Here is an 11219-nt window from a genome sequence, read left to right as displayed (position 1 = left end):
TATATAATATTAAACTCTATGGGTATATATATATTAAACTGTTACAAAAAACTGTAAAAGAGCATTAAAATAAACCATCCCTGACTACTATAGCTGCTTGTAATGTAAAGTAATTTATTCTCAAATATCCTCAAAGATCACTGCAAAGACACTAGAGTTAGGTTTCAGCCTGTTTCGAACAGCTTGGAAGCATCTGCTGTTTTCTTATATTAAAGGGCTGGCAAGATCTGCTCTCCACAGAAAGAAGCTCAGAATGAATGGAGTCTGTTGTGAAATTTGAAGATACATTACTCCACAATGCCTATAGCTACAGAAGTGAACGAGGGCTTGTTTTAAAACGGCTTTTACTGCTTGTTCATAATATGTAAATACTTTAGCGTAGAAAGTCTGAGCAGAGGTTCACTTTAGGACAGAGCTCAGGTAGTTACACTAGATGTATAAGAAAATTATGATTTTTAAAAGAATGTGCAAGTGAACTAAAATGCACATTTTTATATTCATGCCTAGAATTGTCCTATAAAAATGCAACAGGATGGTTTTGCTGTATATGCACGTAGACACAGGAGATGGACACAAAAATAGCATTGCTTAGCTTTATCTACCATGACACAATCTCTCAGGCAAAGAGGGACTGCCAGAGAAACAATGAAGACTGCATGATCAAACGTTAGGCGGCACTGTAGTCTAAGTTAATCTCAAAGAGGCACAACACTATCAAGTTAACCCCTTCATGACTGAGGCCTTTTTTTCATTTTTTGCACCCATGTTATATTCCTCATTTTAGGCCTGAAAATTACTTAAAACCCCCCAACATTATATATTTTCTGAATGCCAAGACCCTATAGAATAAAATGGTGCTAGTTGCAAATTTTTATGTTGCGCAATATTAGCGCAACTCCTTATTAAACCCCAAAATTTAGTGATAAATTTAATTAAATGCCCCAAAACAAAACGAAATACCAATTTTTAAAATGAAATATAAAAGATGAGGTTACAACGAGTAAAACGATACCCAACATGCCCAGTTTACATTTGAGCACTTTTAAGTACAGAGCCCGGTTAACTTTTGTTTTCTGCATCAAGCAATGTACCAACAGCTTGCTTTTGATTCTACATGTACAGTGTAGTGAGACTGTGTTCCAATGAAGCGGAACTAAGGGTGAGAGCTAAGCCAACAATATAATCAGTCATGTAACTGTATGTAATTATTCAAATTTTTATCAGAACAGGAAATGCAGTGCAGCACGAGGTAATACACCCCTCATGTCAGGCTGGAGCCACTTTAAAGCATTGGTATACGTTTAGAACATCTAGGTGGAGAACTACAAGTCCTGCATCACTAGAAACACAGGCTGTGAGCCTGAAGATAATGGATTTCTTTAAAAATTCATATACTGTATGTGTTCTATTGTAAATGAACATTTTATTTCAAAATTCCTGCACCATGATAATGTTGTTGTTCAAATCTAGACATAAATGAAGACCCACCAATCAAAACTGCAACCTCAAAGATGAAAGATGATGATGAAAGATGTTGCTCACCTAAAAAACTGCAAACATTTTATTAAAGAAAATGAAAATAAAATGGAACGCAACTTTCCATATTTCCCTCTTCGGCTGTTTGACCGCATAGTGTTTTGTTGCCAAAATCTGCTCATCAGAAAGTGAGCATAAAAGCCCACATGATTAGTTGGCCAAAAGTGCTGCTTGGACAAGTAGCCTAATTGCAGGATCATCGTAAGATGGCATTGTTGGGCATTTCTTTTTCATTTTGAGCTGTAAGGCCTTATGCACACCTGCGTTAAAACACAGAAGTTATTTGGGAAGTATAAGCAACTTTTCTGCTGCGTAAGTTTAGCTGCGTAAAACTGGGCTGAACTGACCCGGAACGCACAAAATCATAGTTTGGGTAAACGCTTCTAGCCTGAATGTACCTAGACGCTTTGAATGTTCATGTGTGCATTCAGTTATAGAAAAGCATTAACAGTCCAGGAGTGTTTAGAGATGAGCTCCAAATGCACCTGAACTCATGTTTTTTTTTTTTTTACTGCTGTGTGCATGATGCCTTATTCAGCATCATTTGATACTTTAAATCAATTATTTCCAAACATGTTTAATTACGTTTCATGCCTGGTTATCATATTGACTCCCTGGCATCAATACTTTTAGTTGCTCACCATGAACAAGAATGCATATCAAATATACTGAGGCCAGAGAGCCAGATGACTAGTATTTTCGGGAAATCAGTATTTGCAGACCCCATATGTCTCTTTATATAATCATACAAAATTGTGCCCATTATTAAACATGGTAGAAATTTGTTGATCTCTTTTTATACAGTGACAACATATTATACATCTAGACAAAACACTGAACCACCCACATTAGGCTCTGCCCTCAAGAAACTTAGCGTCTAAATAATTTTCCAAGAATACAAAAGGGAGGCCAATAAGTTCTTACCCTCACCATGATCTAGATGTGCTAGGGATCTGACATTTTGCAGGCTTATAGGTGGATATCTTAGTAATATGCATGCCAATTGTTGTTGTAGGCCGTGGCGAATTATAGTTAGAGCCAAGAGAAATGGAGTAGGTGTCATGCCGGACAAAGTTGAATAACGAGCCGTGATTAGGTTCCTCCATCTTCAAGGGAAATCTGCCCAAATAATAGAGCTGCAGAAACTGTCACTTTTGTTCGCAATTGTGGCTATGAATCTCTGCCCCATCTACCTTACTCACCTGACCTGGCACTTTCGGACTTCTTCCTGTTTCCAAATCTGAAGAAACAGATTTCCCTTGAAGATGGAGGAACCTAATCACGGCTTGGTATTCAACTTTGTCCGGCATGACATATAACTTCACCACGGCATGACTATAATTCACCACGGCCTACAAAAAAAAATTGGCATGCATATTACTAAGATATCCACCTATAAACCTGCAACATTTCAGATCCCTAGCACATCTATATCATGGTGAGGCTAAAAACTTACTGGCCTCCCCTCGTAGATTGCAATGAAAGCGATACCACTAACTCTTTACGAATACACAACACCACAATTTTCTCAAAATTGCTGGGATTTTATTTGCCTCAGGCTTATGAATTGCAACCAAAGACATTGTGCAAAGAAAGCAAAGATTAAGTACACTTCAGGGAAAAGCTGATTATCCACATTTGTAACAAAGTTTGAAGAAAAAAGGGGGAAAGGAGAAATAAGCATTCCATCATACTATATATAGTTTGTAACAATTAACATGTTTAACCAAACGTCTTAATAACAAATAGAAATTGTAAAAAAAATAAAAAATCGTTACTTTAACCATATAGCTTATACGTTAAGAACTCGGTTTAAAGTGGGGGGAAAAACAAGAGGCTGGGAGGGGAAACATTAGGAAAAGAACTACAGCAAATGAACACCTTATGTGCTAGCCGAGCCATAGCATGGAAAGCAAGATACTGTAGGCCCTTCCAGCAGCAAAAGGTTTAATCAGTACGAGTTGCATATATGTATTACAATCCTAAAAAAAAAAAAAAAAATTTAAGAAATGGAAAAGAAAAATACGGAGTCACAGCAACATAAAATTGATAAAATCGCCTGATGAAAAATAAAATAACCAGTTACTTCTATTAGTTTGCCCCAGTTCACGTTGCTACAAAAATTGTTTTTCAGCTTTGCACTGATGTAAGTTGCACCATAGCATAGGAAACTAGGCACAGGGGACCCAACTAAATGTCCACCTACAGAAATGTACTAACAATCCACAGTTTTCCTTTAAAAATGTGACACTTGCTTCAATATTGCAGGCCCATTTTGGTGAGAATGTTACAAAAATGTTTTGTTTTTTTATTTTTTTTGTACACGATGAGATTATGTATGTCTGACACTAGTCTAAACGTTACTTCTAGATGAGTAGTGATACAACCCCATTGTGTATTTTCTCAATTTTATTAGAAAAAAACAAAACCATTGAATGAGTTGAAACTAGAAAATGACAAACTCTGTCCAGAAAACAGGTTCCTTGTATATTACTCGTCATCGCTCATGCTTCCTTCAGATTGATCCTGTGATAACCATTAGAAAGAACATAATTAGAAAGCAGAAATCAACAGGAAAGCATGAAAAACACTACATACCAAACAACAGCAACGCATTAGTTCATAAAAAAAAAAACACATGTTCAAATTTAATATAGTTGTGAGAAAGTTGGGAAATCCTTGGTATTATGTGGATTTTTTCATAATTGGTTGCAAAAATGGAATGTGACCATCAGAGGCGGCTCTTTAATTAGGCAAATTAGGCGGTCGCCTTAGGCCTCGCGCTCCCGAGGCTGCCTAGTTTGCCCTGTCAGAACGGCAGCTAGGTAGCGTTGCGAGCTCTCATCCCCGTAGCTGTAAAACTGAGACTCTCAGTTTGACAGTGACAGGGCTGAGAGCTCATCCGTTACCTCGATCGTTGGTGCGGACCATCGGCTCGGTCTTCTGCACGGAGCCCCCCCCACCAGCCAATGAGAAGAGACCTCACCCCTCCCATCCACCACACGAGGATCTCTGGCTGGGAGGGCGGAGTTTAACTGCAGAAGCTGATGGAGACGCCCGCAAGACACGGCCAGCACAGCACACACAGTACTGGAGTGACTGCCTGGAGAGCCTTGTGGAAAGCAGGTGAGAGCCCTGTGGAGAGCCCTGGTTAAACCAGGGCTCTTTGGGATCTCGCCCTGATGAGACCCCACAGAACCCTGCTACCCTGGTGAGGCCCCCTCAGAGCCCTGGTTTAACCCCACAGAACCATGTTGGGACCCTACCCTGGTGGGCTCTTTGGGATTTCACCAGGGCTCTGTGGGGTCTTACCATGCTGGTAAGACCCCACACCGAGCCCTGGTGAGACCCCCACAGAGCCCTGGTGAGACCCCCACAGAGCCCTAGTTTAACCAGGGCTCTTTTGGGTCTCACTAGGGCACTGAGGGGTCTAACCAGCCTGGTTAAACCCCACAATGCCCTGGTAAGACCCCCACAGGCCTGAGTGACACCACAGCTGCCTCTGGTGACCATCATTAGGAGGACAGTGGTATTAAAACCACTGGTTTACAGTGACCTTTATCTATCCTATCTAGCAGTACCTGTACATAGGAGCTGCTAAAAGCTCTCAGTCATGTCACAGCTCCCTGGTAATCTCACATAGGAGCTGTGAATACTTTGTGTAAAACGCCCTTTACTTGCACTTAAGCTTTCTTAATCCTCCTTTCCCTATTGGTGAGAATGATTTTCTTTCCTAGACCAATTAGAAAAGGAGAGACCATCACTGTATCCAGCAAGACTATGAAAGTACCAATTTTATCTTCAAAAATCTAATTTCCAGCAGCTTTGGATGCATTTCTATAAAGTTCTAAAAGGAGAGGGGAAGCAAGAAGAGATTACAACATCCTCTATGCACAGGTACTGTTAGATGGGATAGCATCTACTACACAGATATGAGTGATAAGATTATTGAGTAAATGCAATATGTTTGCATCCTTACTATTTTTTATAGACAGGATGTACAGGTAATTATATAAGAGTTATTGTACTGTTAAAACTCACATTATCATCTTGATCTTCATCACTGTCATAATCGCTGACAACTGGTTTGGCTTTCCCACGACTCTGGCGCTTTTTTCCCTTTCCCTTATCTCGATTCTTGTCTTCCTTCTTGTTTAGCTTGATTTTCACCTTCACAGATTTTGCTATAAAAAAAAATAAAATGTATGTAAACCTTGAACAATAACCTTCTCCCTTTTGGTCTGGGAAATACACCACTGAAAATGCTTTCTTGTATGTCTTCAACAAAATAAAATAATAATAAAAAAAATAACAAAACAAAAAAACTGTTAACTTGTTAGAAATATGGAGCTGTACTGTGTCCTCTGCACACTTCCTGTGTTACATCAAGGAGCCGTCCTACTTGTTATTTTGGACTACACACGATTAGCTTTTATGTTGTAGAGATCTTTGAGTGGGATTGGTCAAGTAGTTTGACAAAAAAGACAATGGGCAGGCTGACACCATTCAGTCCACAACAGGATGGAAGAGGCGAGTGCATTTCTGGTAGCTCAATGGGCATTTTACTGTACCTGCAGGGTCTTTAAAAGGGAGAAAAAATGGGAAGGTGTACTTCAGAGACGTACTGCATATGTTTATTTTTTTCTTTTCTTTAATTTTGCTGTGGCATACACTTTAATGCACCCTTAAAACACTCCAATGAGAAAGATCTACAAAGACTCTGCCAAGTAACTCATCTCCCATACTGCTGTCAGAAGGAGCTTCTTTGATAAAAGTAACTGATCTTACACTAGCACCAGGTCCATGACAGGAACTGTTACTTCAGCCCCTATGTCTCTACACCACATGCATCTATCAAATGTTGCACCAAAAAAAAAAAAAATCACATAGTTGACACAGTTAAAGACAATACATTTGCTTCAGTTTCATCTGAGCAATGACCCTCCTCAGCCACATATAACTGAAGAAGTGGAAGGGAGTGCTCACAGGGGATTCAGAAGACCCAACTCCAGAACAGAGGCATTTGAGGAGAAGATGTAGCCTGGTGAATCAAATATTCATGTGTGGAAAAATAAAATCAACCCCAAAAAGCTCTTCTATTAAATAATTCATACACCTTCACATCTACAAAGCATGGATTAACATCTACTATAACCATTGTAAGGCTGATGGAATACTCTAACATCTACAAATACCCAAGTCCTAATTCCATTTTTCCCCTTTAAAAAAATTCTGCTTACAGGAATCAGTTTACATAATCTTTGTACATGAATTTAGACTGATTTTAACACAATGGTGTACTTAAACATAGTGGGCTGTTTTTTTTTTTTTTGCAAGGTTCTATTTTTTACAAACATGGACAAATTCTTTGGTGCCCTTTCAGGAAGAAAAAGATGAACCCACAATTTTCCTTGAAATTACCTGAAACGTACCAAAGTAGGTGCCGCCCACCATAGATTGTTAACCAGTTGACATCCGCGGTGTTAAACCCCCTTCCCATCCAGGCCATTTTTCAGTATTCAGCTCTGCGGTACTTTATAAAATTCAGACTTTTCTTTTGATTCAACATATTTTAAAATAAAAACAAATAAAAATAGCATGGACAAAAATGATGGAAACCTTAACCTAATACTTTGTTGCATAACCTTTAGAGAAAATCAATGCAAACAAGCGATTTCTGTAGCCCTCAATGAGACTTCTGCACCTTTCAACATGTAGTTTGGCCAACCTTTTGCGCAACATGCTCCAACTGTCTTAAGTTTGAAGGGTGCCTTCTCCAGACTGCATATTTTAGCTCTTTTCATAAATGTTTGATAGGATTCAGATCAGGGATCATAAAAGGTAACTTTCAAATAGTCCCAATATTTTGTTCTTAGCCATTCATGGGTGCTATTAACTGTGCATTTAAAATCCTGTTGGAGGACCCATGAGCTTTTTTGCTCCACAATTCCTGAGATATAGACCTGAAATTTCATTGTGCACTGCACAGATTCAAGTTGCCCTGTGCCGGAAGCAGCCTAAAACATAACTGAGTCTCCTCCATGTTTCACAGTAGGTATGATGTTCTTTTCTTTAACAACTTTATTATTCATCCATGAACCTAGAACTGATGTAACGTGCCAAAAAGTTCCAGTTTTGTCTCGCTTGTCCGATTTTGGTTTTCTTTCAACAGCGGAATCCTCTTGGGTATTCTTCCTTTGAGCGCACTGTCCGTCAAAAAGCAACAGATGGAGTTGAGCTTGCATCTCTCATTGGAAATTTTCCTTTGCTCTTTTTCTACCATTCGCACTATCCTTCTGTTTAATATGGGGTCGATTTTCTTCTTGCTCCACCATCCAGGGAGGTAGGCTACATTCTCATGGACCTTAAACATCTTAATATTTGCAACTGTAGTCAGAGGAACATCAAGCTTCTTGGAGATGGTCTTATAGTCTTTGCTAATTCTAGGGCCAGTATTTTGGGGTATCTCTAAATTGATGACCTGTGGGGGCTTTTAAAGCGTCTTCTGTGGACTTTTTGGGGTACTGCAGTTTTTCGCCGTTTCACGGACGCACGCAATTTGTAAACTGGGCATGTTGGGCATCGTTTTACTCGTTGTAACCTCATCTTTTATATTTCATTTAAAAAATTCGTATTTTGTTGTGTTTTGGGGCATTTAATTAAATTTATCACAAAATGTTGGGGTTTAATAAGGAGTTGCGCTAATATTGCGCAACATAAAAATTTGCAACTACCACCATTATATTGTATAGGGTCTTGGCATTCAGAAAATATATAATGTGTGGGGGTTTTAAGTAATTTTCAGGCCTAAAATGTGGAATATAACATGGGTGCAAAAAATGAAAAAAGGCCTCAGTCATGAAGGGGTTAAATTACATCACTTTTTAGGATGAATAAAACATTTTTTTCAATATGATGTAAGGATGCAAACCAATTTGTCCACATCCCTATATGATACAGTAAATTATACCACCTATTTCTACAGAGGTATATTGGATGGCCACCAATTAAAAAATGATAAAATAGCAACTCAGTAAGGTCCTGGTGGACTGTGCACCGCAAACAAATGTTTAGAATCGTATTTTGGTCTGCGGCTGGGTCAGTATATATCTTGGAGCTATGGGTGTAATCTGATAAATAACGGAATAGGGCAGCATTACTCTCCAAAATGCATACCCATTTTGAAAATCCAATACAAGAAAAATAGTATAAAGTAAAATGATTCCATTGTGTCCCAGTAAATTTAGAGCTATATGGTGTAGATGGGTTGATATCCCAGATACGGTTGAGACTATTGCGATATGAATATGCTTTGATTTATAATTCCTTTGGTGATGCCCTTTGTTGCTTCCATGGTATTGGTGATGTATGTCCTTTTGTTTGTAATCTTTTCATGCCACTTTGCTTTTAATTTTGTATATCCGTTTGTTTTTTCTTGTTTTGTTGTTTAATACTCCATCTTTTGTTGATAATGTTTTCTGTATTAAAAACTTAATATAAACTCTTTAAAAATATATTCTATTGTGTTAGCAATTGAAGGTTTACAAAAAAAGCAAAACATCACAACAGCTACACAAGTTTTGAGCAACTTTCCAGGTAAAGCTAGGCAAATGTAGGCAAGATTTTTTTAAAAGGTATATTGCTCAAAGAAGGTGAGGTAGTGGTTATTCAGCAAGGGTATCATTTTAAATCTGATCACTTAATGATGCCCCACTTAGTTTTGCATATTGATTAAAACATCTAAGAGTACTAGGGATCGACCGATTATGGGGACTGATACTTACAGATTTTTTAAATTATCGGTATTGGTTAAATGTACCGATATTACAGATAATAAAACACTACAAATCTCAGTGCTGAAAATCTATGCAGCTGCCAGCCACTGTCTGAATACAAAAAAAAAAAAAACACCCCAGCAAATAGCAGGAAAAACAGTAGCCAGCCTTCTGTTGGCTATTTCAAATTGCAATAACAGGCTGGATATTGCGTCCGCCCACTGCTTGCTGTCAATCAGCAGAGGAGCAGACCTAAAGGAGAACTTTCTTCTTTACGTCCTCCTCTGCTGATTGACAGCAGGCAGGTGCAATAGCCAGCCTGCTATTGGCTACTGCAATTTGGAGATGAAGAACTTTCTCCTTCAGGTCCTGCCCTGCTGATTGACAGCAGGCAGTGGGTGGGTTTAATAGCCAGCCTGCCATTGCAATTTAAAATAGCCAATAGCAGGCTGGCTATTGCACTGCCCACTGCCTGCTATTTACATTCAGCTGCTGGCTGCAGAATCCTGCCGCCGGCAGATGCTTGAAAGGTGGCCCATAATTGGTATAGGTTCTGAAAAATTGACACCAGTCGACCCCTACAGAGTACAATGTACTAAAATACATAACCAGTTTAAGGTTAGCTAAAATTCCCTGAAGTGTTTTCAATAACTAGTATATTCTGGCTGTGCATTGATTATAATTATATCAGACACAGATTACGCTTAAAATCTCTGAACTCTAGTTAACCTCCTGCCATTCGCCCGCTCGGGAGGGCGTCAGGAGGTAGATTGGAGGGAGATCAGCATCTTCCTCCTTGCTGATCTCCCTCCGTGCTGTGAATGCAGAAGTGATGTGTATTACATCACTTCCGCATTCACCTGCCAGTCATCTGGCTGCTATAGCCAGAGAGAAGCAGCTGATAAAGCAGATCTCTGCTTCATCAGCTTCTTTTGGGGTCCACAGGTGACATTAGGGGTCCTAGAAACCCCTAATGTCTCCATAAAGAGGACCTGTCAGTGTACCTGTGCTATTATATAGGGGGATTGTATCACCCTATGTAATAGCAATAACAATAAGTGTAAAAATAAATATATAAATAAAAAAAACCAAAATGTTTAAGTCCCCTCCCTTCGTTTACACAGATATAAACGTAAATGTGCGTCAGCGCGCAAAAACGACAATTGCGCTACACATGATACATATCGCCGCGAACGTCGTAGTAAGAGCCTATGGCCAATTTTGGGTAATGTAGTTTTTTGAGGTTTCGTGCGCAGTTTTAAGGCTTGAAATGTTTGGTGTCTTTTTACCCGACGTGACCCCGTCTTTTATATTTTACCAAAAAATTGGGTAATAATAAATGTTTTAGAATTTAATATACGGGAAACTGTTTTTTTTTCCTGTAAATTTTCCTTAATATAGTAAAAAATAAAACCCCCCAGTGGTGATTAAATACCAACAAAAGAAAGCTCTATTTGTCCCCAAAAAAGGGTATAAAATGTATTTCAGTACAGCGCTGCATGACGGAATAAATGTCAGTCATAGTACCGCAGCGCTGAATACTGAAAAATGGCCTGGATGGGAAGGGGGTTTAACACCCCGGACTTCAAGTGGTTAAACATTGTAAAGTGCAGATGTGTGTATTTTGCTTGCAGTTCAAGGCTTGCTAATGGAGTGCACAAACATGACAGCCTGATATGTTTGTTGTTGTTAAGGAGAAGGGATAGAAGTGGCATAGACAGACACTGCTGGCATCGCAAATGTAAGTAGTAATTAACCATTGCCGCACAATGCAGCTGCCTACCAGGGTCATTGTCCTCCTATAGACAACTTAAGTGGTGACTGTCTTATTATATGTGGGTAGCCCAAGTATACGTATTGGTATATTATGAGAAGTAATGTACATGAGAACATTATCTGCTTTATATT

General features: G+C 39.0%; 1 protein-coding gene across 1 annotated transcript in view; it reads right to left on the bottom strand.

The window, feature by feature from the left end:
• Positions 1–3059: 3059 nt before the first annotated feature.
• Positions 3060–11219, bottom strand: part of SMARCA2 (SWI/SNF related, matrix associated, actin dependent regulator of chromatin, subfamily a, member 2) — a 147899-nt gene continuing 139739 nt past the window's right edge. Inside the window, exons 34-35 of the mRNA XM_018559474.1 lie at positions 5578–5720; positions 3060–4062 (exon numbers count right to left, since the gene is read on the bottom strand). Coding sequence (XP_018414976.1) covers positions 4027–4062; positions 5578–5720 — 179 coding nt within the window. The 3' untranslated portion in view covers positions 3060–4026. The remainder of the gene's footprint in view (positions 4063–5577; positions 5721–11219) is intronic.

Source organism: Nanorana parkeri, unplaced genomic scaffold (assembly GCF_000935625.1).
Source record: "Nanorana parkeri isolate BGI_ZX_2015 unplaced genomic scaffold, ASM93562v1 scaffold398, whole genome shotgun sequence".
NCBI classification, from domain to species: Eukaryota; Metazoa; Chordata; class Amphibia; order Anura; family Dicroglossidae; genus Nanorana; species Nanorana parkeri.
This window is presented reverse-complemented; position numbering and strand designations above follow the sequence as displayed.